Source organism: Psittacula echo (genome assembly GCF_963264785.1).
Source record: "Psittacula echo genome assembly, chromosome: 1".
NCBI classification, from domain to species: domain Eukaryota; kingdom Metazoa; phylum Chordata; class Aves; order Psittaciformes; family Psittacidae; genus Psittacula; species Psittacula echo.
Window position 1 is genome coordinate 147,634,426 of NC_137735.1, and position 27,976 is coordinate 147,662,401.

A 27,976-nucleotide genomic window follows, 5' to 3' on the forward strand; every position below is an offset into this window, starting at 1 on the left:
TTGTTGCAGATTGATAGTATCAAGGCAGCTTTTATAACAGTACCTGGTGGGGATGAAATGTTTTTTGTATGAGTAACCATGGGTAGAAGTAGTATGCAAGTAAAAACTCTGGGTCCATTCTGCCTCTCCTTTAAAACCCATTAAAACTACGTAACCCACCAGTTTCTGGAGGTCTACTGCAACTTTTCAACAGGGTGAAAGAGAGGAGAGCAATGTCAGGTAATCGACTGACTTCAGCAGTTCCTCAGAAGGAGCGCTCCTCTGGGACAGAGAGGCAGAGGACAGCCTCTGCTTCTGCCCACTGTTAAGCTCTGAAAGAAATATAGAAGCTCAGATTACAGTAAGTTATCCTGATTTGCAGAAAAATTGTGAAATAAAGTGCAAATTAACCAAGCTTCTATATAAGTAAATGATCAGGGAATAATGCGTGACACTGTACTTTTTTAACTGCAGTTTAATTCTAGTATGTGATGTTGTATTTTGGTGTATATACTGTAGCATGATAGTCCATCATCTACTCTTCGATCTCAATTGTCAGGTAAAGAGAAAGACCAGTACTTGTGTGCTGTAAAAAGTGTATCATCAGCAAGTTTCAGGTTTTAGTGGGTATTTTCTCTTAATGTAAATTTTCAGGTTGGTAGAATGCTAGCAAACACTACACTATTCAAACTATTAAGTAACTGTGGTAATCATTTATTGTAATGGCATCTAATGCACTGAGTCTTTTGATTTATATGCATATTTTATTTTGCAGACATGCAATTATTTCTGATCCAGTGTTTTTGATGTATATATGTATGTATTGATATGCACATATTCCATGTATATTTGATGTATACAGCGTATGGTATGTCATCAATATAGGAAACATTATTATACATTTAATGCACTCTCATGAAGAAAAGTGATACTTTTTTATCAGAAAGGTTTCTGGTAACATCAGTGTCTTTTAAAAATGAAGCCAAAAAGGCTTAATTAGTAAAGCCTTCATATTAGCTATTAGGCCTGCACATGTAGGCAAATTCCAATTGCAATAAATCATATTTTTATAACTTTGTGACCCAATCCATTATTCTGTCAGTGTTCTTAGGTAATTAAATATCTTCACACAATATAAATTGTCAAACAAGTTTTAGGATGCAAGTTTACAGATAATGACAAAAAGAATTTAGCCATCATTTTACTGAATGTCTTCCAGTTTCTTCCAGCATAGCTAATGCTCTGGATGCTGCAGAATGTCAACAAGGAAGGTTTGGAGATAAGCATTAGCTGATCCCAAAACCACCTTTATAGTAATTTTAATTCAGATATGATTGATGCTGTAACGGTACACTGGGACGAGAGGTTTGTTCTGAAAATACAGAAGCAGACAAGATGTCTATGGACAAAAGAACTGTGTGGATTCATCAGTAGCCTTGAAATCCCAAACAGTACGGCAACATTGGAGTGTGTGACAAACTGTTACAGAAATAGAGGACAGTGGACAAAAAGAACAATGACTGAATAGCTCATTTGTGATGCACGGTTTGGCTGTAAGGTTATTTAAATGTTTGCCATTAGAAGTTTATAATGTAGATGAAGTTGTGTAAAACACCTTAAATAAAAAAAGAAATCCTGATTCCTGATACAACAGGTGTACAATGACTTATTGCAGTTGTAACAGTACCTAGGAAGCAAGATAAAACAATAATAAATATTGAACTAACTGAACACCTTTAGTTCACTAATGACTGTTTGAATAAGAAATGCTGCATTTTTCAAAGGGAAGTTATTTGTACAACTACCATGGGACATCAACAATCAGCTTGTTGTAAGTGCTCAGAAATGCCCCTTTCTACAGTAATATTTTGTCATGCCTAATCTGAAAAACAACAAAAGTAAACTGAGATCACAGCTCCAAATAATTTCAGCATGCATTATGGTTGCAGTTCTTTCAGTCAGTACAAACATATTTCATATGAGCATTTTTTCTTTCATTTTTTGATAGTTCCTCATCAAGTTTGTGGTTTATTAACAGGAAAAAAAAAAGAGAGACTTTATCAAAATGTTTCTCGTTGTTTTGCATTCGGCAGGAACACAGGTTTGTTTCTATTTTTGTTTTGTGGTTTTTATTTTTCTTTTTTTTTTTTTTCTAAAAAGAGCTCTCATGATAAGAAGAAGCATCAATGGGGACATTTCATTGTGCTCATATAGTAAGTCAGGATGGTCACAGAAGATTCCACTGCGCCTTTGTTTGGACAACGGGTAAGAAACTCCTTTTGGTTCACACGCTACGACACCGAAACCCACAGAGTGTTGTGTTTCTCCCACACCTCTCGCTCTGCAGCGCTGGCGCACACGTCAAGGGGCGTTGTCTTTGTCAGCTCTCTCTTTCCTCACTGCTTGAGCTCAGCTTGCAAGTGGTCTTTATGCTAGTTTAGAAATAACTCCTTCTTTTATAAAGCAGATACTCTGACAATGTTTCCTCCCGAGTACTCAGGAGACTCTGGCCTATCATCTCCTTCAGGTGTGGTGACTGGAGGTGTCGGGATGCTAATTATTGCTGTAGTGACGTAAGGCTGCTCACAGTTTAGTTTAACGCACTCTTCCACTTTGGCATTTAAGCTGGAACGGCTGGAGGAAGAAACAAAAATCCATGAAGAAAGAAAGTCCATGTTACTGCAAACCTCTTGTGCCCATTCCACTCCCTTAGCATGTCCATCTCCATCCTGCCCCGTTTAGAGAGCTCAGATGTGCAAAGAGACACCACCACACCACCCTGTCCCCAGCATCAGGTGGTCCAGGGCTGTGTCCATGGACAGGCCCCCTTTCTCCCTTCCTTTACCATTTCAGCACATGTAAAAGTTTCTCAGCCATCACCTAAGTGTTTCTGAACAGGGGAAGTATCTGAGCAAACTTTGCATAGCCAAATGACTTGCTATGCAGAAAAGAGGGACCAGTCTCCTACAGATTCCTCTATGCCATGCATATTTAAGAACATTTTGTATGTTCTGTATCCTCAATAATAAGGCACAGTGATATATGTGCTAATTAAGGTTGATTTAACATGTTCTTGGTGCTTCTGCAGTACCTCGGCATCATAAGGACCTTTTAAAAGTGACTGGTTCAAGGTCAGAATGGCATTTTGTGCTTGTGTTTTTAGCTTGTATTTTAGCACAAAGCTAGTGCTTTGTGTTTTTACATATGCTGTTACTGGGAGTACGGTGCAGGCAAGTCCTCTAGTAGAGAAAGGTTGGATCCGGGCAGAATATTTCCTGAAAAGCTAAAACAGATTGTAGCTTTTTGCTGGCCAGGAGGTCTCATCGCATAACAGCTGAAAAACTTCAGTAGCTGCAAGCTGCTGGGTTGATCATGAAACTGAAGCCAAACTTTGTAACTATACAAAGCAAGCTATCGAATGTAACTTAACAAGACAATTTCTATGGCAACTACTGCTGAAAACTCTTCTTTAAATGGCAGCATGTTTAAGTTCAATAGAAAACACTTTTGGGTCTCCTGAGACCATTGCTGTGTTTTCTGAGGTGGTGTTCGGATGTATCTGAAAACCAAAGAGTTTATTTACAAGAGTACAGAGACATTCAGTAGATTACAAACACTTCACCAGCACTTTCCTCACTTTTGTAATAACTCCTTAAAGTAGGAAATACATTTTTCTTATTTCATTTTTTTTTTTAATTTAGAAGAGTCTTTTTTATACTTACGACTCTGGAAATCAGTTTTATTTCTCTCCTCTGTGGAAATGTGAGGAAGTCTCATTTGTCCTATGCTTCTGAAGCAAAACAGTAGAAATAGCAGGAAGAGACCTTTCTTTCTCTTCCCACTTGCTCACCTTGTATATCTGAATCACACATTTTTCTATTTTAATTTTTTCCATGGCATATAATATTTGATGCTCTATTTCATTTGAGGTAACTGGATGTTATTTGCTGCAAATAGTACGTGGTAGTTTATGGGGAGGGCACATATGGATATAAAAACACTATTCTGTTATCTTGGACTAAGCTTGCAGCAAACTGAGCGCAGGATGTTTCAGTCCTAGTATCCATTTTTGGATGAGTATTTGACTTTCACCTTTAGTCTCACAGCCTGACTATGGAGGCCACATCACCTCTACATCCCTTCTTTCATGAAGGAAGGGGCTTCAGCCCTCTGTGTGCTGATGCAGGTGAAGTACCTGTTAGACAGAGGCGTCCTTTCCACACATCTGATATGGATGGTGCTGAGCTCTTGTACGCTGCCTGGGCGGCTGCCACTGATGTTGGTGTTTGGGATGTGGTAAGTCTTTTTATGTCTTCGTGAGCAGCAAGTGCTGGTAACACCTTGTTGAGATGAGAGAGAGGGGCTGTGGCTTGGAGGTCTGTTGACTGTAGAAACCTCCATACAGCTCTCTTCATAGACTTGTTCATCCACGAACTCATGGTTCTAGCCCAGAGGAATCCAACCAAAGGACAAAGAACACACAGGAAGATAATTAAAGTGAACATATTAATCATGATTGTTTAAAGACTTAAATTGACACAACTGAATAAACTGGGAAGTTAGACAGCTTATTCTTGATTATAGTATTTAGCCCACATTAGCCTGGGATGAATACCAATACAGATGTAAATGCTGGAACAAAACTCTCAGAGCCCTAAGTAAGAAAATGTTAATCCAAATTACTTTGTAAAATAGCATGTGATTATAATGTGGCTTGTATTATAAATATCTGTATAATCTATGAAATGCCATAAAATAGAGGATTATGTTTATTAATAAAAATGCAAGTGGTGCTTATGTGAATGCTCTAAATGTTATTTGGAAGTAAATAAGATTTATTATATTGAACTATAATACGATGAAATCCACAAATATTGTCCAAATGAGTTTATAAAGCTTCCTTTTGAATTACATGTTAAAAATCAGGATATGAGTGTGGTTTCAGGTTTGCATCTATGTAAAAGAAAAAGATTCATGAAACAGAAGTTTTGATTAAAGGAGATGAGATGGTTATTTAAAAGCATCCAAAAGTTCCTAATTACAGGAGATGGATGTATTGAAAGCAGTTTAGAAGACTGAACATTTAGTTAAATGAAGTACTTCATGCAATCTTTGCTTAATCTCAGGATAGACAGTTGTTTTATAGGGTTGTCCTAGAGCTGAATCCAAATTCATGCAAATGGCCGGTTTACATTGGCTCAGTAACTGATTAGGGAGCGTTTCACACACAGCCATGATTTCCACGTTTTCTTTGTGTGCAAAAGAGTGTGAAATGGTGGTGTTGCTTATAGTGAGGGGGAGAAAGGGGGAATTTTTACAGTCATTTTAAAGTAGCAGCCCAAACTAAGTAGAGGTTAAGATATGTTCATGTGCAGTATGGGAAAGCCTCCTTTAAAAAAAAAAATAAAATAAAAAAATCTTTCCATTTTCTGCTGGAATCAGTCTGCATATCCTGGGAATGGATTGGGAGAATGATTTAGGGAGCATGGTTTGGATTGTTGTACACTCAATCTCACTCACTTCACATTTGTTAGCTTGCTGCATTTTTTTGCCCCTGAAGAATGATGCACTAATTGGAAAGGTGCTGATGTTTTTTGGGGAGAATTACAGTATGGTGCTGATATAAAATATGTGAACAAAATAAATCGAGTAACAACGGTGGCCAAGTGTTTGCAACAAATGGAAATACTTTTATAGGCATATTACTGTTATTTCCAGTTCTGTTCTTCACTCAGTTTGTGTGGAAGTGAGTGGTGTTGAAGAACGCCAATTTCAAGCGATATGGAAAGAAAGAACTTGCTTGAATATTGATTTCTGTAAGGTATATGCCAGTCACAACCAAGTTTTTGAATGTGCTTGCACAGTGGACATAAAATTCAGAGAGAAAAATTACCTAATCATCTGCTTTAGATTATGTTCAGTGGCTTCCAGTATGTTTGCCAAGAACTCTGCTAGTTTTCTGATTAAAAGTAATTTTGTGCTTCCTAAAACTTTTATGGAACAACCAACAAGAATTCAATTTGTAGGGTCCATTAAAGAGGTTTATTGAGTGAACTTTTAATAGAGATTGGAAACATTTTGAAACGATATAATGGCTCAAGTTAATAGATTTGATTATACTTATTAATTAACTGTTCTTTAATTAGCTAAAAGTAGCCTGTAAAATATAACCTCCAGTGCAATTATTTTCATTATTAATGTAATTTTCATAGAATCCCATAAAATTACTCACTCTGCCTTTCTTAAGTGGAAGAGATCTTATTCTATTGACTTTAAAGTGAGGGGAAAGAAAAAATATGCCTTTTCTTAGTGTCATCTATAGTGATGCTTAAATCACGTGATATTTCAAAGGCTGATGAGAGGCTAAGGATGCATGTCACCCTTGCTGTTATACCATGAACCAGCAACTTGCCAGATTCCACAAGTTGAGAGCCCAAAATCTCAAGTTCCCACTTAAATCTTAGGAATGCATGATATGCAGAATATAACTTGGAACCCCTTCAAGTGTCATAATAACTCATTGCTAGTATCAGGATCCAACAAACAAGGAAAAAAGAAAGTAGACTCCATGAAAATTTAGGAAATATGATAATACTCGTTTTATAGACTTATTAAAAACCAAAACCACAAAAAACCCAACCCAAACCAACCAAACAAAATAAAACAAAAAACAAACCAAGCTTTGTTTAAAAAATAAAGAAGAAAAAGAAAAGCCTTACGCATAGTCCGCCATTATGATTAGAGGAAATGTTTTGGCAGCTGAATTCAGCTCCCACCAAATGAATATGATTTTTTTTCCATGATTTCTGTGAGCATTTGACAAGACCTGTGGCTACTACTAGGGTTTTAAAATATGTTTGCAATGTTCAACTGTGGAACAATTTTTAAGATGGATTGCTATTATCAGGATCTAGTACAAAATGTCTCAAAAAATGTTCCAGAAGGACCCAGTCTGAATCTTGGCAAAGAAACCACATTATACTCTGAAGAGGAAGCAAGACGTTTTGTCCTACAGCACATTATATAAAAATCAATACTTCAAAAGGAAGAATGAAGGAGGCATAAGCACCTGTCAGATGACATATTACTATCTAAGTGATGTAACAACTGGGCCACTTTATTTATAAGGAAATGTTATTGAAAGGAGAATATTGAATTATATATGCATCATATTTCAATTTAGCAATATCTATTGTGGGAAAACATTTTATTTTATTTTTTTTTTTTTTTTTTTTGAGAAAGAGTGGAAAGACTTTCAGTCTCTTCAGAGGCATTACCTGGTGTTTTAATGAAAATCTAAAAATTAGACTACAAAGATAAGACAAAATAGCATAAAGTTCCACTAGGTATAGAAAACTTCAAGAGAAATCATATAATTTTTACGTGCAACTGAAACTTACAAAACTAGGTGTAAATTTGTAAATGGTGGCTTAATGGATGTTGACCAACTTACTTACAATACAAGGTAAATTCTACATAGCGATATAACCCCGCAAAAACATAAAAATATAGGGAGACAATTTTAGCATGATCTATGTGAAATTCCCAAATCTACAAAGATTAAATTAAATACAACTAATATTTATGCTCTCAGTTCCCTAGGAAATTATAAGGAGGAAACAATATAAAATTCAGGATGATTAGAGTTACTGCTGTGACATTATCTGCCCAGAATTACACTCTTAGTAAACATGGCACCTATTACTGAATCATAACTCGGCTGTAGTTTACTATCCTTAATGTCTGTCTAATTATCCAGGTATTGAGCAGGGAAATGCATAAAGATCACATAATAAGTAGTCCTTTTGATTTATGGGGAGTTTCAAATCCAGATGAGCATATTTGGGCTGTTATGAATTATATCAGTGATTTCTACTGGGATCTCAGTGTCTAAACCAAAGCCAAAAGACTTTGAAGCTTTGCACCTGCATCTGGATTAAGCACTTAAAAGTTTCAAAACAACTTGCTGGGGGATCCTCTTTTACAATAACTTTGGCAGGAATCACACTGACACCAGAGGAAACGCACAGCAGCTTTCCCTGAGTCCAGCACTGGCTCAGGTGAAAACTTGTTTTGTCTGCAGTGAGTATTGAATATATAGAGGACTACAAATTGTGTTTTATGAACTCTGCTGCAGAAAAGTGCAAATGATAACATTATGGAATGAATGAAAAACATACTGAAGGTCACACATACAGCTTGGTCATACTAATGTCATCTCACGAGGTACTGATGTCAGTATCTTTCACGCTAGATGAGGCGCTCATCCAGGATCTCTCTGTTATTTATATGCAGTGTACATAAGGCCTTAAGATAAAATGGCTTTTCTTCCTAGCTAACTACTTTCATATAAAGGCTTATTAATTAGAAGAAATAACTGAAAACATTCAAAACTAGGCTGGTGTTGGAATTCACAGGAAAACACAGATCTCTTTTCTTACCGTAGTTTTTTCCAGGCAATGAAGCAGGTGGTGGTGCTGTGTTTCAAAGGAAGAGCCAGATTTGCTAACAAAGGCCTGTTCTTCTTCATTGGAGGACTGTTGATACATAGAAATCTGTATTATTCTCGTTTGTGAACAAGTGGGCTGTTATACAAATATTTGATCAGAACTAATCTGGATTGTACACAGTAATATAACTGCAATGCTTCAGCTACACTGCATAACCCAAATTTTGCTTATTTGCTTTTTAATCAAAATATTTTCTTTCCTGCCGTTGCATCTCCTTTTAAACATTTCCAACTTAGGTCTTTTATGCATAGATGGAATAACACAATTTACAAATGCAATCAACATGTAAGATTTGAATATTGGATCAACGAATGCTTAAAATTATCATAAATTTAAGTGACAGTAGATTTTTTTTTTTTTTCTTCCCTGGGAATGTGCCTCATTTGAAGGAAATTAAACAGAGTTGTCCTCCTGGGATCATTTCATAGCACTAAAGAATTTGTGGTATTGCTGCGTACACAAAAATTCATGTCACTGATCCCAATCTGCTGAGTTTGGAAAACATATAGCAGATGTTACTGACAGAGAATAAAGAATTAAGTAGAAAGCATTCACTGTTTATTAACTGCTTTCATAATTATTCACTAGAAAGCAAAAAACTAAATAGCGAATGAAGTGGGATAATAGGGAAGATTACAGTTCAACTTTGGGATTTTTGAAATCTGCATGGCAATTGAACTGTTTGGTGTCTTTTTAGTTCAAAGATTTGAGTTCTTTCAAGCAGAAGAGGAAACAAGGGCTGTGACTGCTCATCCTTAATGCTAGATCGGACAGATGGACAGCCACTTCCTCCTCTTCTGGCTATAGGTTAAAGCGCTCGGCATTTTAACACATATTGAACAGAAAGGGCATAGAGGAATGAAAGCCTTCCTGTATGCCCCAGGGAATTGCCTGAATACCAGAAAATGTCAGGGATTAAGAAGCTCTGTGTCTTCAGTCTTTCTCAGCTGGGTGCAGCTCCAGGCAGCCAAGGGACTGTCTCTAGCAACATGGGTTGCTGTGGTTTCCAGTCCCAGCCGCTGCCTGATGCTCAGTCCTGGCTTCCTCAGCAGGTGTAAGGGGGGGTGGTGGTGGAATTTCTTCAGATAACACTGTATTTCAATGCATTTGATATAATCACCAAGATTGTCCTTAGAGCAAAATAGGTACTTCCAGGGAACGCTTTTCAATCTGCAACGCCTCTCTGTGCAAACAATAGCCCCGAGCTACCTCTTTCCCTCACTAACAAGGAAGCCTGGTTTTGTGGCCCTGGGTCTACCTGTCTAATGTCAAATGAAATAAATCTAACCTACTTCCTAAGAGGCAAATGCTCTTTACTTTCTTAATGAGGTCTCCTAACTAAAAATGTGGGTTACATTTGAATCCAGCATGTCTATCTGGCCATTTCCCTCATCTTTTAATACCCCGCCATCCACTCTCATAAGCTTCCTTTAACAATAGTAATTGTCCAATCTATCCTTCTTTAATCTACCTCCAAATAGAACATTGCCTAAAAGACACAAGCTGACTTGCCCTGGTGATAAATAGAATAAGCCACTGCTGGGCTGTCATTAAGCTGTTACTCTGGAGCTGGAGGATGTGGGAACATTACCTGCTGCAGCTGGTTACTCAGTAAGCCATTTCGTTTGCTCTGCATGTAGGCATTAGCACTCCCACTCTTTGCTGCACGAATTCGAGCAAGTCTGGCTTTCTGTGTAAACAGACAAAAGGAAGAGTGTCACTTGTACTCATATCCATTATTCTGTTTATCTAAAACCACTAATTGGAATCAGCTGCTTATGAATATCAATATCATAATGACGGAAAGGCTGCATTGCATCTGTCTCCCAGGTGGAGCAAAGCATGAGTGTCTTCCCATTTACAATGCAAATGACAGAAGGTTTATTGTTTGCATGCATCACCTAATGAGCACAATGATTTTGGAGAAGGTATTGGACAGATCAACATGTAAGTGCCTCCTTTTCTTTGCATTGCTGCAACTGTGCCACTCCTTATGCCTTGTGGGTCAGGAACAGGGGCATCCATCTCAGCTGCTCCTGCAGGGAAAATTCCTTTAAAGGTGAATATATTGTTCAAAAAACATAATATTGCAACTGCCATGAGCTGGTTTCTCAGAACCTTCCAGGTTTTTAGAGTAGCAGAATGTGGTAGTGCTTTTTATGCTGTCTCCCAGCTAAGGTCCTAAATGCTTGCTAGACCTTTTAAAAGTCTTTTTACCTCTTCATGTCTGTTGGTATAATCTGACTTAATACTTGTCATCATTTATCATAATCTGATTTTTCAGACACTGCAGGGATCAAATTGCTGAGAGAGAGCTGAGATTTCTCAGGTGAGCTTCATTGCTCATGAAGGTGACCTTCATTCCGAAGTGGAAGGTGGTTCATGAGAGAAGGACACTTAGCATCCACTTACTTCTGTACAAAAGCAAGAAACCAACATTAGGGGGAAACGAGGAAAAGACTCTTTCATCCAGTAATGTGGAAAACAGAGGCTTATATGGGATTTCTAGCATGGTGTCTTGATTCTGTAGTTTTTGTGTCTGGTTACATGTCTAAGAGAGAGTCTGGGTTTATCTTCATGGATAAATTTCTGATTCTGAAAGCCAAATGCTGAGCAGCATTTGGAGTTGAATGGCTGCTGAAGCACAGAAAGAGATACAATGAAGAACTTAAAAAAACGACTTTGATATATTAATTGGGATTTTCATATCTGATAATTACTCAGTTGATATTTTCAGAAAATAGAGGAAACATCTTCCCCTCTTGCCCCAATTTCTGGGACATTAAACATCACCATGAAATGACTGAGAATCTCTGAATAGGGAAACAGCCTGGTCACAGCAGCGCCAGATCTTTCTAGCATGATTAATAATTAACTGACTATAAGGAATAGCTCAACACCATGTTTCTTTGCACCCACAGCCTCAAACTCACAGATCTTCTCAACAGCAAGCCAAGAATTCATGACAGCTAACAGCAGACATGCTAGAATCTGGCTGATGTTATATGTAATGTATTTATTAGCTTTTAACTGTTCTAAAAGAAAATAAGATGATGTTGTGCATGTATGCATCACTGAGTCAAAAATCTCACATGAGAGGCTGTGGCCTGATTTTGTGATATACTGTGTATTTTAGAATAGCACATTGTTTTGTCACCTTCCTCGGTGCACACAGCCTTTCTAGCAATGCAGTTCATGCATTAATTATGCTAGGGGTAAGGAGCCAAGTGCCCCAGTCACCTGCACAGTGCTTCTGCACAGGTCAGTTCCTGCTTTCCCCTTCCTCCTGTTAGCACTGGAAGGACATCTGCAGCCCCATGCTCCAACACCCTGAGCAGGTCCCCAGGGGCTGGACTGGAGGGTAAATGTCCAGTCTTTCACTGAGGACCATGACTGACCAGCCCTGGGCAGCCCAGCGAGCTGCAGTGAGCCATCCAGAGTGTGATGCTCCAACCCTCAGGCTCACACAGGCTCCTTGGTGGCACATCCAGTGCTACCAATGTGAATAGCGCTGAGTCCTCAAGGCTACCAATTAAAAATCCCTTTGGGGGGGGGGGGGGGTAGAAAATAGGTTCTTTTCAAAATGGAGCTCTTGAGATACAACACCAGGGTGATGGGTGAAGGCAGAGAGAAGAGCTTTACCTATGCTACAGAATATCCATGGGTTGGGATGTGTGCACTGGGTTATGTTCATAAATATATTGAAGGTCTTTCCTAGTACTACTGTTTAGCCTTAGGAGCTTGAGACACTTTAGAGATGCCTTTCCAGGGTGCAACATGGAGTCCCATAAAGAAGTTATTTCAGGCACAAAAGTTTTAGCTGTGGTACTCTTTAGTGTGCTTTTCATACAGGGAGATTTATTAGACTTAATGAACATGCATTAGTTATGCTTTTCCTTTAACATGCATATTCATTTTCTCTTGCAGTGGTTGAAGCAATAATTATGGTGCAGCACCAATTATTAAAGATTTATAAAACATAACAGTTCATCAGACTATCTTAATATATTGATGTGCTACAACACATACAATATGAAGCTGTACTTCCCATGTGACGTTTTCAAATAACTTTGCAAATATGAATTTATTGTATCTTAAAAAGCTTTTCTGAGGTGAATAGTAAGTAATAGCTTACATCTTTCTAGCTGAGATCCATTCATATGTCCTGAATTTACATCACTTACCAAAAAGAAGAAAATAAATCTATTACCAAGACAAGAACCAGATACTGTGACTTCCATGCTTATACTTCAGCTTACAGAAAATTCTCCTGAAGCTGGAGGTGTTTACAAATCTGTTAAAGTGATAAGATTTCTTTTCAGTGCTTCTGCCTGATTTATATCAGAGCCTGTAGCACGAGTAATCTAGTGACTCCTCACATTTCCTATCAGGGAATCAGTAAAAGCTCATGTAAGGAACAGGTTTATAAGGGCTGTACGCTGGGGACTGAATTCCCATGAAGGACACCAAAATGATCTGATGGCATGAGGAAAACTGTGATTACAGAACAACTGTTTTCTCCTTTAGTCTGCAAACTGCTGTGAGATTTTCCCTGTTAGCCATTGAATGTGACTCTGATTTTGGTAATTTTTATGTTGCCCAGGACAAAACCAATGTAGGTGAAATACAGTTCTTTTCCACCACAATAATCTTGTCTGAAACTTCCTGAAGAAACTGATGATCAGATTTCCTTGTATTTGCACTGAACTTTGCTTTTGAATGAATGGCTTTTATTTCCTAGCTTCAAATTTTACAACTTAGAGGTGGGTCCTTGTCTATGGCTGCACTTACAGAAACCTTACAAAGGGAATTCACTGTTATTTAACAACAGCTAGCTCTGTCAATTTTAGAAATATAAAAAAATAATTTCACAAGCTTTTAATAAGTGCCAAATGTAGCACTGTAGGGTATTTACAACATTCAGGTTTTAACACTCATGATGCCCTCAGCTGTCCAGCTGTTTTAAGAGAAAGATTTTATCAGGAACACCTTAAGGCAGGGCTTACTGCAGTACTGTGAATCATTTTTGGCAAGAGTGTGTCTTCAATTTGCTATGCAAGAAGCCTAGGTAGCCTAGGTAATTTAGTACTTAGTTCCTGCTGTCACTCTTCTGCTGCTCTCTATACTACATAACTATCTTATTGTCAAACCTCAAAAATTGCTAATTACTTACCTTGTGATTATTTTTTTTAATGATCTTGTAGAATTAAAAGATAAGAATTTGTTCACAGTCATTCTGTGTGTACTGGTTTTCGCTGGAACTGAGTTAATTTTCCTCATAGTAGCTGGTATAGAATCAATCATAGAACCGCACAGGTTGGAAGGAACCTTGAAAGATCAGCTGGTCTAACATGCTATGGGAAATGGAGCCTAGATAAGATTATCTAGCACCCCATCTAACCACGTCTTGAAAACCTTCTGCAAAGGGGACTCTGCCACTTCACTGGGGTTGTTGTTTCAATGAATAATTGTTCTTATGTCCAGATGAAACCTCTCCTCGTGCAACTCCTACCCATTGCCCCTTGTCTTCTTTATGTGGCCTCTTGTGAAGAGAGAGTCCTCATCTTTTTTGTAGTCACACTTTAAGTAATGGAATACTGTGATGAAGTCTCCATTGAGCTCTCTTTTCTTCAGGGAGAAAAGAACTAGCTCCTTCCGTCTTTCCTCATGTGGCAGGTTTGCCAGCCCTATGGAACTATGTTTTGGGTTTGTGACTAGAACAGTGTTGGTAACATGGGGTATTTTAGCTATCGCTGAGCAATGAGTACACAGCATCAAGGCCTTTTCTGCTCCTCAGACTGTCCTGACGAATAGGCTGAAGGTGCGTGAGAAGCTGGGGGGACACAGCCAGGAAAGCTGACTCCAGCTGAGCAGAGGGATATTCCACACCATATGATGTCATGCTCAGCAATAAAACTGGATGGGGATGGAGGCTGGCAGGGGCTGCCCTTGCTCTGGGACAGGCTGAGCATCAGTTCGTTGGAGGTGAGCAATTAGTGCATTATTTTTTTTCTTGTCCCCCCTCCCTCCATTGCTACCCCCCCACACCCTCAGGCCTTATCCATCACCCCCCTTCAAAAAACTATTAAACTGTCTTTATCCACACCCATGAATTTTTGCATGTTTATCCCTCTGAGTCCCTCCTCTACCCTGCTGGGGAGGAGTGAACAAGTGGCTGGGTGGTAGAACTGTCCAAATATCAAGTCATGTTGTTTATATAACTTTTTGTTTGGCCTTTCATAAACCCATCCTGTATGTTTTGAAGTGAAAATTCAAGCTCAGGTTTCATGCTCTGATATTCTGATTTTCAGTAGTTACAAATAACTGACTTCAGATTAGCTGCCAATAATTTATAGGATGTCAGTGTGTAGCAGAGAAGGAAGTGCTGTTTACTTTGTACATTAATGGGTATGGAACTAAATAAGGTTCATACATTTGTTGAGTTGTTCCTTGCTTTCATAACCTATTCAAATTATCAAATTATTCAAATTTTTGACACTGTCCCACATGACATCCTTGTCTCTCAATTGGAGAGACATCAATTTGATGGGTGGACCACTCGGTGGATAAAGAACTGGCTGGATGGCCGCACGCAAAGAGTTGTGGTCAATGGCTCAATGTCCGGCTGGAGACCGGTAACGAGTGGTGTCTCTCAGGGATCGGTGTTGGGACCGGTCTTGTTCAACATCTTTGTTGGTGACATGGACAGTGGGATTGAGTGCGCCCTCAGCAAGTTTGCCGATGACACCAAGCTGTGTGGTTCGGTTGATACGCCGGAGGAAAGGGATGGCATCCAGAGGGACCTCAACACACTTGTGAGGTGGGCTGATGCCAACCTGATGAAGTTTAACCATGCCAAGTGCAAGGTCCTACACCTGGGTCGGAGTAATCCGAGGCACAGCTACAGGTTGGGCACAGAAGAGATTTAGAGCAGCCCCGCAGAGAAGGACTTGGGGGTGTTGGTCGATGAGAAAATGAACATGAGCTGGCTTCAGTGTGCGGTTGCAGCCCAGAAAGCCAACTGTATCCTGGGCTGCATCAAAAGGAGCATGACCAGCAGGTCAAAGGAGGTGATCCTGCCCCTCTACTCTGCTCTCATGAGACCTCACTTGGAGTACTGTGTGCAGTTCTGATGTCCTCAACATAAAAAGGACATGGAACTGTTGGAACAAGTCCAGAGGAGGGCCATGAGGATGATCAGGGGACTGGAGCACCTCCTGTATGAAGAGAGGCTGAGAAAGTTGGGACTGTTCAGCCTGGAGAAGAGAAGGCTGCGTGGAGACCTCATAGCAGCCTTCCAGTATCTGAAGGGGGCCTACAAGGACGCTGGGGACAGACTATTCATCAGGGACTGTAGTGACAGGACAAGGGGTAATGGGTTCAAACTTAAACAGGAGAAGTTTAGATTGGATATAAGGAAGAAATTCTTTACTGTGAGGGTGGTGAGGCACTGGAATGGGTTGCCTGGGGAAGTTGTGAATGCTCCATCCCTGGCAGTGTTCAAGGCTGGGTTGGACAGAGCCTTGGGTGGCATGGTTTAGTGTGAGGTGTCCCTGCCCATGGCAAGGGGGTTGGAACTTGATGATGTTAAGGTACTTTCCAACCCTAACTATTCTATGATTCTATGATTCTATTGTTCAGTAAACACAAGCTTTACAATGCTTTTGTGCTAAATTCAGAAATCTTGGGTAAGTTGTTTTGTTACTTATGTCCTAGCAACCCCACTGAGGTTAATAGCCTATTTATGTAATTTAAGAAGTCATAATAGCTAGCAGGGTTCCCTACTACAAACACTCAGCTCTAGACTGCCAGGTGCTGTTAAGCAGTTGTTGCAGTTTATTTGAGAGCTACTTATATTTATCTAGTAAATAATTATTCATAAATTGACAGATAAATACATCATGCACAACCAATAAATAATAAAGCCAAGCCAATCCTTAGGATAGATTTTGCTATATGAAGATAGAAAACCATACTCACATGAAAGATTCAGGTTGAGTTTTATGTATTATGTCAGGGTTTGGAGCTGATGGTAGTTGTTTAGGTTTCTGTTGGGGCACCATTTGTCACTCTTGGGATAAAGTGCTTCGGTAACTAAATTAAGGCTTCTTCAGTTATCAGTTAATGAACAATAGTGGGCAGATGGACCCACACTTAGGACTTGCTGGTTAAGACAACACAAGGCTCTTGCCTTCAAAATATGCAGAAAAATGTATGGGAAACAGAGAAGGCATCTAGCAAAGAATGCTTCATTCAGGGTAAGGTGGATATTGTCATCATAAGAGCTGCAGCAGTACATAGGATGGAGCTTTACAGCCAAGCTGCCATTGGGTGGCCAGACACAGGTTCCAAGAGGAGCCCTTCCCTGTGTTGGTAGCCATCCCAGTGAATATAGCACTGTGAGGGTCTAGCCATATCTTAACCCTTGATACCCATCAAATATGGAATAGGAAATTGTATCCAAGTTTACCTAAACTTTTCTTTTTCTGTCCTTTCCTTTACACATGGACCAGGCACAACACATCTGTCATTAACTTTGCCACCTGAAGGCACTGATGGGCAACCAAAATAACTTGGCCTCTTGAAATTGTCTATAGCTGAGAAAAGCTTCACAAATAGGATTTTTCAGAACTGTCTCAGTAGTGATAAATGTGCTTGAGGAAAAGTCACAGTAAGACTACAGGGCATAATTAGTTCTGCCCTGAATTGCAATTGTCAGGGTATGTCAGATCTTTGGACCTTATTATCTGATAGAAGAAAATGTTCTGATAAGCACAGATGAATTTTCTTTGCTTTTTATTTTCACCTATTTTTTTTGTTTATGTTGATTGTCAGTGAGTTCCCGTAGTGCAGTGGAAGGCTGGCCTCTCCTGATGACCTATCGGCTCTATTACAAAGTGGGATTTAAAGGTAACTACAATATATTCAATGTCTGGAAGCAGGATCTTCCTTTGAAATGTATTCAAAATGAGAAATTCAAGATTTCTTCTTCCATCTTCTCCTGAGCCTTAATGTACAGCATATTTTGGCCAAAACGAAACAAATGGAATTATCTAATCTTGAATGACTGTGCAGAACTCAGTAAATGCATAAGCTGATGGTCACATGGCTCTTGAACAAACCTAATATAAGTCACAAATTTTTCTTCTGCTGAAAATTGCCAGTGCTGCTGTACTAGATTTCAACTTCAACAGAGAACTTGCTCTTGAGTTTCCCTACAGACCAAATGTTTCGCCATTTCTGAAGACTATCTTGATTAAACTTTTGCATGAGATACTGATAAAGTAAGTTACACAATTCAAGTACACAACTCCCACAATCAGATGGAAGCTGTTGCAGCCAGCGGGAGGTACCACTGCCTGCAGGGGTTCATGCTGTGCTACATGAACCAGCCCCTTCTTTCAAGCTTATGTTCTTCAGCCTTAGACAGTAAGAATAAGGTTTATGCCTAGGGGAATACTTATTTCAGAAAGCTGCGAGAAGCTTCTACTGTACTGAATGAAGAAAGAATTTCAAACTTCAATAATGTGAGCTTTTTGCTTGAATATTCTTATGCAATGCAATGGAACCCTTCTGTGACATGCAAGGCTATATTTCATAGCTATATATTGCTAAATATGGGGTATACAGTACCCAAGAAATGCCTTTTGTTGATTTTTTTTCAGTCTCTCAGAGCGATATTCAGATATTCAACATCTCAGTCATTTTAGATTGACAGAGATCAGCTTTGCAATAGGAGATATAAATGAGTGAGGAGATATAAATCAGTGCTAAGTCAATCAGACCTCAAAGCCATTTTCTTTGAAGCAAGAAGGGCACCAACACAGTCAGAAATCTCTTATCCTTATTGTCGGCATTGTTCTGGAGAGCAGAGAAAAAACACTTGGCAAGACTGCCATTTATCATTTCATATTCCTGTTTGAAACATACAACGAGTTCACTGTTTAGCAAGGAGAAAAGTCAGTTATTAAGCAGCTTCTATGCAGGAAGAGATTATGAGGAATAATAGCCAGTCTGCCAATCTAATTATTGCAAGCAAGGTATTTTCTAGTGTCCATCTTTTTCTCACCAGCAAGTGTAAAGCAGGCATAGAAGATTCTGTTTATTGACATGCAGTAGGAGACTGTCTCTATATGAAGTAAGGCTGGTTGTGTCCGCAGTTATGAAAGCTCAAAACAGGCACATTTATTGCTGGGATCAAGCAGATATGTTACTCATGACTGGTGCAATGCTTGGAGGCACAGTAATGAAGCATTGTGTTTTGGCTGACATATACTGTTCTTTGTCTGCTGCCATTACACAAACAGAAGTGGAAAAATTCTTGGCAGGAACAACGCAGTGCAGAAGTGACATGTCTCTGTATATCCCCGCTCTGAGAGAGCGGAATGCACAGCTAGAACTAGCATGTGGGACAAAATGGCATGCAAAAGGGTGGGTGGAATTAATAGATAGGTAAGGTATGGTATTTGGTTCACTGAAGCAGCCTCTACTTGAAATCAGGTTTCTAGAAAGGTACGACATTTTTGCGATACACCTGTTTTCTTTTATGGCCATTTTCCTCATCTGACAGCATTCTTCCAAGGTGTGGCCATTAAAGGGTGCAATATTTTCAACCTGAGATGATGACTGACTTGGCCATGTACCTCTGTATCTCCTTTAAGGTATGACTGTGTACATTTATTTCACTTCCTTTTCGTGAAGAAAACAGTCAAAAAGGTGTCCAGAAATAAGCAATTTTGTATCTTTAAATCTGGTGCTTTTGTGTATATGAGGCAGATGAAGCCTGCAGCTGGCTGTGTTCCCCAGTCTATGTATGCAGTCTCCAGCAATGGCCTACCTGCACACCTCTGTGGGCAACGATCCTGCTCTCCTTGAATCTCTGGAGACTCAGGATCCCTGAATAGAGGCCATGGGACCACAAAAAGCTCAAGTGCTGACACTTTAGCCTTGGCAATCTTGCAACCTGTGTTGCAACTGCTCATCTCAATAGCCATCAGCAGAGGAGCAGAAGGCAATGCATCTCACCTCCTTTATCAGAGCTTCAGGTGTCAGTGGAAGCTCTCTAAGATGCTTCGCGTTGCAGGGTTGGGCAAAGTAGATTGGCATTAGTATGCTAGCCATGATGTGGAGTGGAAGCTGATTGCCCAGGCTTGGCTGCAGCTCTTCCAATAAATAGTTCTTCCTGGCTCCTGACCTTGCTCTGATGGGTCAGGGATGGGAACTGTCTTGTTGTAGAGCTAGTTGGTATTTTAGTGATAGACTCAGCAAATCAAGGAAGCTGGAAAAAGAGACTTTTGCTTTTGGCTTTTTGTGACTAAGTTTTTTATTTTTTTTCTGAAGCCTTTTAAGCAAAGTAGGCGCTGGGGAGACAAATTCCCCCATAATCAGATTCCCCAGAGACTGAACCTGGGAATTAAACACATGGATTAGTAGAGCAGGCTGCTAAGAGAGACATTAGAAATCATTATGAGGGTTTTTTTCTTTTTAGTTATTCTTTTTTTCTCAGGAGATGCTTATGGAAAAAAAGTCTGCGTGAGAAACACAGAAGGATCTTCAGTGGGTGGAACTGCAGCAATTGCCTGAAAATACTAGATTTAATCTAACAAGTAGGATGAATTACCACAACAGTAAATCTGTAAATTTTGACACAAAAGATAAATGAACCATGTTGTGTTTTGTTTTCTTTTTTTTCTGTCTGATTGTTGTTTTTACTAAAAATAACACAGTATTTGCATCTAGGACATAAGCTAGGTGTGTGACACATATATAGAATAGTTATTTTGCTAAGAAATACTCATTTTGAGGATGCACAAAATATAGAAAGTCATGTTATCAATTTTTCAATAGCAGAAGTGGAAAAAATTAGGAGCTCACCTTTTGTGCCCTGCGCTTGTCTGCTCGTTGATTCTGGTGGTAGATACGGCTGAAGTTGGAGACAATTACAGGAACTGGCAGAGCAATGACCAAGACCCCACTCAGGGAGCATATTGAACCAAAAATCTTGCCAGCTATTGTCTTTGGCACCATGTCACCATATCTGGATCAAAGGAAAAAAAAAAAAAAGCAAAATGTTTTTAAATATTGAATTTCAAGATGAATTAATTTAATAATAGATTTTCTTCTCTTGCAAATAATACTTGCTGCATTCCCAGTGTTGTCCATCAAACTGTGGGCATCTATGTTTTACCTGCTGTAGTCTTCTCAGGCTGCCTGGAGAGTGAGAGACCTTGCTAAGGAAGAAAAAATAAATTGGTGTTGAATTTAAGTCTTTACTCTGTTTGCTTGTTGGAAGAACTCATCACTTTCCATTGGCAAGATCACAGGGACACTATTTGGTAAGTTAGGTGTCAAGCTGAATAATCTGTTGTCTCACTTAAGTTGATACAGTACTTTCATTTAGGAGGTTAGCACATTTTTGGTACCGGTTGTCCAGGAGATTGTGGAATTTCTATCTCTGGAGATTTTCAGTACTTCACTGGACAAAAGCACTGCTGATCTAACCTACTGTTGTTGATAGGCTGCCTTTGAGTGGGTGACTGAACTAGCTGAGCTCTAGAGGTCCTATCTATGGTCTAGACAAAAGCAAACATGAAAAATTCAACCCACAAGCAAGCAACCAAACAAATTCTAACTGCAATTCCTGACAGTGCTCAGAATTACTAGAGCTACTATCTCTGTTTATGATACCGCGTATTGTTTGGTCCAGCAAGTAAAAACATAGTGCTACTGAAATATGGAGAGGCAATTCAGTGACAGCTTATTACGAGATATCAGTTCATTGCACTTTGTAATGTGCCATATTCTATAAGTAATTATATACTATGGAATTTAATAAAGAGATAAATTACTTTCAAGTACCATTCAGATTTTGAGTTATTATTAAACATTGATCATGGCATGCATGTTTAGTATGCTTGTGAGAAGGGAGGTAGCACATTCCCTATTACAAAAGATTATAAACTGTTAACACAAGAAAAGATTAGAAATAAAACTGCAGGAGGAGCAGTGTTTGGAAAATGCTACAGAAAACAAAATTTGTCTGCTTAGCAGGAAATGGAAAAATAATAAAGATGAGGCCAGTCTTCAAGTCACATGGTACAAATCCTGCACCTAATCACCAGGAGGGGATAAGTGGATGGGGATATCAGATGATGGAGAATCTGTGTGGGCTTAGAGAACACTTTCAAGCAATGAGTGCTCAGCATATGTCAGAAGGATATGTATTGCTTTGTAGGTGAAGATGAATAGATTGAATTTTGTAAGATAGGAGTAAGGGGTTTAACATAAATATTCAAATAAGTTGTCATCCAGGCAGATATAACATAGATTATCAAGTCTTAAACTACTGACAAAGATCATCTTGTGTAAAATAAATGTTTATTTGATTTACAAAACATGATCAAGTGTAAAATATTCACAGGAAAAAATACATTAATATTTCTACTAATACCCCTCCCACACCTGCTCAGAATTTGAATGCTATAGTTTCTGATTTTGTGACATGCAAGACTGAATAAAATACATCATGTAATAGAATCCCTCTTCTAAACTATTAATATAGCTGGTCTTAATGACAAGATGCATAAAACTGGAAAAATACAAGAAAAAGATCATGCTGTCCTTCTCATAAATTTGCATCTCACATCATAGGCATTTTTGGTGCTTATCTTCCTAAAGCTAGAGCGGACTATCAGCTGTCAGGAGTGATGCATGCCCAGCTGTTCTTTCCTCTGAGCAGGGAAGTGAATAAATGACCTTTCAAGGTCCCTTTGACAAACGGGATCCCCAACACCTAACTGACTCCCTTTTTTTTCAGGCAGAGCAGTGAGGAGAGTGGTGGGCATGGGGCCAGGGTGCTGAGCTTGGGGGAGAAGTCCCAGGATCTTATCACTGATAATCATTGCTGGTGTAGTATTCATTATTGTTTTACATCAGCCTTCTAGATACAATCCAAGTATTTTCTTAAATTGAATCAAAGTGTATCAGCAGAAAGCTATTTAAAAGGCACTATATAGTTATACACACCCGGCACAACCAGATCTTGAAATTTAAAAATTACACAAGCGCAGCACTACTGGAACAGATCTCTTTAAGAATATTCCTAAACTGTACTTAGATGCCTATCCTAGTTAGATGCCTTGAAATCCTGTATTTCTGAACCTTCATAAGCTCATATAGTCACTGGTGGCTGCTGTGGACAGGAGGCATTGCTGGCTCCAATTAATTTGGTTTGATGTTGCTCAGGGATATAGTTCATCCTGTTTATAATGTGACACTATAATTATGTGAACCAAGTGCAGACTGATGCTTTAGGAGTAGTGACAGGAACTATTAGCTGATCCATCTGTAACATTTCAGTATTTATGTGCGGACCTACTCAAGGAGATGCCTTTTCAAAGTATTTCAGTGTTATGGAGTGAAATAAGAATATAAGGATTGTTTGATACATGAAGGTATTTTGCAGTGTTTTTCTTGCCTTCTGGGTAAAATGACAGGTAAATGGATATATTTCTTATTTTAAAATAACTTGCTTTTGATTATTTTTCTACTTCAGCTTGAATAAATTGTAATACGGTGACATTTTCCAAAGGTAATGTTGCTTGTCCACAGTTTAGTGCTAATAATATCTTTCACATCATTAATAACTCTTACATAACTAGTTTTTCTCCTGTTGATGAACACTGTGTTGGGGATGTTGAAATAAAATTATGGTCAGAAAAAATTACTTCCAAGAAATTAGCTTTCCTGCACAGGGTGAGGAACATACTTGCTCTCCTGGACAGTGACACAGATTTTAGTCTCATGTAGGCATGCCCAGAATTGTTAATGGACTTCCTCCTGCTGGATTAAACATTACCATTAGTTATACCTCATGTATCACTGAATGCTACCAATGGAAATGGATGACATAAAATGAAGGGAAACTTTCTTCTCACCCCCACCTGCAATGGCTTTATTCCTTATAAAATCTAAACTAAGAAAGAACATAACTTTATTTTCAGATGGCAAGGTAGTTTTGTGATGCTTGTATTTCAAAGTGGAAAAATTATAATTGATCTCTAAAACAAATCCAAAATTCCACAGAAAGTCTGATTTCTTCAGTCATGGAGACACAAAAAATATGGAGTCTTATTAAGCAATTTTCACAGAGTCACTCTTCAAAAGGTAACAATTTCAAGGTTTTATCTAGTGCTACCCTGCTTGTTTCACTGCTCTTCAGACTGGAAATGCAAACATATTCTCCTTTACATGTTTTTTTCTCTAGTTGCAGTCTTTTCATAGTTTTGCATATAGTCTGTTCCACATATGTCTGTTATTGTGGCCAAAGCTCAAGTCAGTCCTTGGGCATTTATGATTTGTACTGACAATCTGATTTTCTAACCTCAGAAGTGTCATACCAATATTGTATGCTCTGGATGATTGAAGAAAAAGAGATGCTGTACTGATCCCTGTTATCAGTCAGGTGCATTCTACTTCTTTAGCCAAAAAGGGAAGGGAAAAGTCTATGACAAGTTAGAAGTGCCAATCAAGTTTTATTAAATCACAAGTCAGAAACTACATGATCAAACTAATGCCTAGGTTTCTCTAGACGTAGTCCAGAAAGGTCAGACAAGTGCTATCGCTTGCAGTCCATGGATATCTATCTACTCACAAAGTGACATCATTCAGGGATGAATGGATTTAAAATCATGTGTGTTTGTCTCACTTGTTTGTATTCAACAGGTGACAACCACTTCTGCATATTTGACACCTTAATACAAGGTGAGAGAGGAAGCCAGTGAATTCCTTCATTTTGGAATTACTGGATCTTTCACAGTACTGTTGGCATAGCATGGTCATGATTTAGCACTTTGCATGACGGCTTTGGTAGCATAAAACAAGCCTGAATACACACAAAAGGCTGAGGTTTTGTAGGAGCTTGGGAAACATGAATGTATTTGGGTTTACGAATGCCCAATCTGTAATCTAAGCACTGCCACTGCAGAGCTTACAGGTCATCCTTATAGGTCCTTATAGGATCCTTATAGGATGACCTTATAGGTCATCCACCTACCAAATCAATACTGTTTTTCTAACAGATGTGTGGAATATATGTGATGTTTCACACCCATAATTCAAGAAATCTCAGATAACAGAGGCCGTATTTGTGGCACCATCAGCTAGTGTGGGGTGTCCCTGCCCATGGCAAGGGGGTTGGAACTAGATGATCTTAAGGTCCTTTCCAACCCTAACTGTTCTATGATTCTATGATTTATGTTATTCCCGAGTCTAATAAAGACTGGGTTTTGATGGCTCTAAGATCAAATATTTCATAAATCAAAGGTCTGAATTTTTACTGAAACAAGTCATACTTTTAGCTATTTTTCCTTGATGCAACCAGAGAAGGCCTTTTTTTTAACAATCTTAAGAAATGAGAGAGACAATGTTGCTTATTTAACTTCTGTTTGAACACAAGAGTAATTCTTTTTTCAAGATAAAAATAAGTGTATTTTGGAGGATGAAATAAGTAATCACAGAACTTGTAATTTAGCAATATTTTTGTGTGTGTTTGACACATTGGAAATTCATATTTGGAAAAGCTTACTTTGGATAGAAACCTCCCCTTCCCCCACCAAGGTGACCTCTACACCAAAACTGTGAAACTGTAGAACATATATAGTAGAAATAAATCCAGGATGTGTACTTTTCTAAAGATCAAATAGTTTAGTCTGATACTGACAGACACAGTTGAGGAAAAAATTGTCAATATTAAAACCAAAACTACCTTGCAATAACGTTTTCTGACATTAGAGGGCATAAACGCCATTAAAAATAAATGTAAATGCAAAATATCTTAAAATGCATGTTACAAATACATGTGCCCTCTCCCACCGCCTTCGAATTAATTTACATTCTTTAAAAAAATATCACATTGATTGAAGTCTGTTGTCTGCTCCCATACATCTGCTGAAACGGAAAGCTAGTAACATTTTTGCTTTCAAACATGTGACACATGACAGAAAATAATGGAGTTGTAAAATAAACAAAAAGCAATTAAAATTAACTTGTTAATATTTATTTTAAAGGAAATTGAATTTTTGACCAGAAAACAAAGGAAATGGTATGAAATCCATGGAAACAAAATCTTTGTAGAAGCCAGCATGGAAAATCTTTTTATGTGTGGGAGACAAATCATATTTCCCACTGGATTTCACATGTCATCCAGGCAGAATTCAAGCTTCTTGCCCTGGAGCTGATTAATGGAACAGTTCCTTGCCTTTCCAGGACAAGGTCTACGCTCCCATTTTCCAGCTGATTGCCTGCTCTTTGCACAGTGAATGCTTTATGCACCTGGGTGGGATGAGGATGAACCTGCTGCCCTCCTGCCTTCTGCCTGGGCTAATGGCCTTTCCTGTACAGGCAGAACCCCAAGAGGCTGCTTTGGTGAGACTGTCAGTGAAGGTTATACAGCTGCTCATCGGCTAATGCATTTAGGGAGCCAGCCACCCAACTGGGCATGTGCTTATGTGCCAGCACAGTGGAGAAGGAAAGAAAAGCAATTCCCAACCTCTCTGACACCGACAGTAATCATGATGAATTTGCAGCCTTACCTAGGTCTTAAAATAGCCTTATGATTTTGGAAAAGTAATTTCTAATAATACAAACTATTGCCATTAGTGTGAGATGTGGAACATTACATAGATTATTCCAAATTTTATTCCAGCCTGGGGAGACACCGCATAGACTGTAAAAAATCTTCCAAGTTGTTCTCACTGCTGTGAAGGTCCCTGTGTTGCAATAGCCCTCTCTTCTGCTCAGTAGTGATGGACATGCTCCTCTCTGGGGTCCAGAGAAGTTCCTCCAAGCACCAGCCAGAATGACTGTTCATGAATGATAAAAACCATGTCTGCTTCTCAAGAGCGGCAGCTCTCCCTGGGCTTTCCATCCTGCAGTGCAAGAGAGTCAGACAACTGCCTCTGCCCCTGGCTGAATTACCAGCTTCTGAGATACAAAATTTCTAATAAAATGCAGAGATTTTCTTTTTTCCCTATGTGCACCAAAGCTTTCACCCAAGAAGCTTAAACAGATTTATAGAGGTGTGCTTTAGTACTTGGAGGTCAAAAAAAGAGAACTTTTGCATAGAAAAGTTGAATCACTTGCCCAAGGAAACTCCTGGTTTCTTGCAGTCAAGACAGAGATCTAGATAACCAATTTCCTTCTGTTTTCATTTACCATAAAATATTAAATCCAAAAAGGTAAAAAAATATCTTTTTTGTTACCTCTCCCTCACTTCACAGGAAAAGGTAATATCCTAAGTGTTCCTGAGCTGCTGCACAGCACCACAGAAGTATGATGTTGTATAGGGGCTATTTGAGCTACCAGAGCTATAACTCAGCAGACTCCTAACAGCTGCATTACAGTTACACAGACAAACTACTGAGGTGGCATTTTTTTTTTTTTTTTTTTCCCCAGATTTTAGAGGCAAAAATAAGCATGTTTGTTTTTATGAAAAAGAGAACATTTCTGACTGGATCAGACACTTTATGCATAAGAAAAGCAACACGGCAGAAAAACTGTTCTTGATGCAATAGTTGCAAGCTGCCTTTCCTAGTGTTACCTAAATCATGAGGGTTCTCACTATGCATTGGCCATCAACCACATTCATAGGTGAAAATGGGCCTTATATAGAGTTTGCAGGCAAAGGAAGCTTCACACAACCCTTCACGTGGTAGCAAGCTTTGTGGCAAGTAAGGTGCCCTCACCCTGTGTGGCCCTCACCAATACCTGTGCCTTCTGCTGACAAAACTTGAGAGTGACACTGGTACAGTCACTGCTGAGGGTCCCTGCACACTGCAGCAGGCATTGCCTTGTGTTCCCAACCCCCTTTTCGGCCTTTTTAAAAAATGATGTAATGACACAGCCCGTTATGGAGGACCTCAGAATTGAGGCTTCCAGCACCAGCTCCTGTGATGGAGATCCCTGGCGGTGTTCAAGGCCAGGTTGGACAGAGCCTTAGGTGACATGGTTTAGTGTCGCCCACCACGGTGACACAGCACACTGGTGTCCCTGTCCATGGCAGGGGGGTTGGAACTAGATGATCGTAAGGTCCTTTTCAACCCTAGCTATTCTATGATTCTATGCTTCTATGCTTACCTGCTGAGAGATCTGCCCTGTATTGGGTGGGATTTTATGTTTAGTACAGTGGATGAAGGACTGTCTGTTAGCAATAAAAACCATCAGCTGAACTGCCACAAACTCCACAAATGAGGAGTGACTGGTTAAGAACGACCTTTGTGTTCGCATGGATATATGAATAAATCAATCTCGATAAACTGCCTTTACACCAAGTCTAGCTCTAGGACTAAGCAGATACACTGTAAAGTAGCAAATATCAGTTAATCACTTTAAGTTTGAGACCAGTTGAACAAAGACCATCAGTGAAGAATAAAGACTATCCATTTTGAGAGCAGAAAGTGTTATGCATAAAGCAATATTACAGAGATGTC

The 27,976-nt window shown here is 39.1% G+C and overlaps 1 protein-coding gene across 1 annotated transcript in view; it reads right to left on the reverse strand.

Moving 5' to 3' along the window:
* Positions 1-1,971: 1,971 nt before the first annotated feature.
* The window catches only part of KCND2 (potassium voltage-gated channel subfamily D member 2), a gene marked incomplete at its 5' end in the record, with an annotated part of 291,466 nt that continues 265,461 nt past the window's right edge, over positions 1,972-27,976 (reverse strand). Inside the window, 5 exons of the mRNA XM_080636342.1 lie at positions 1,972-2,613; positions 4,175-4,422; positions 8,421-8,516; positions 10,081-10,179; positions 20,364-20,526. Of these exons, the coding sequence (XP_080492468.1) occupies positions 2,436-2,613; positions 4,175-4,422; positions 8,421-8,516; positions 10,081-10,179; positions 20,364-20,526 (784 nt within the window). The 3' untranslated portion in view covers positions 1,972-2,435. The remainder of the gene's footprint in view (positions 2,614-4,174; positions 4,423-8,420; positions 8,517-10,080; positions 10,180-20,363; positions 20,527-27,976) is intronic.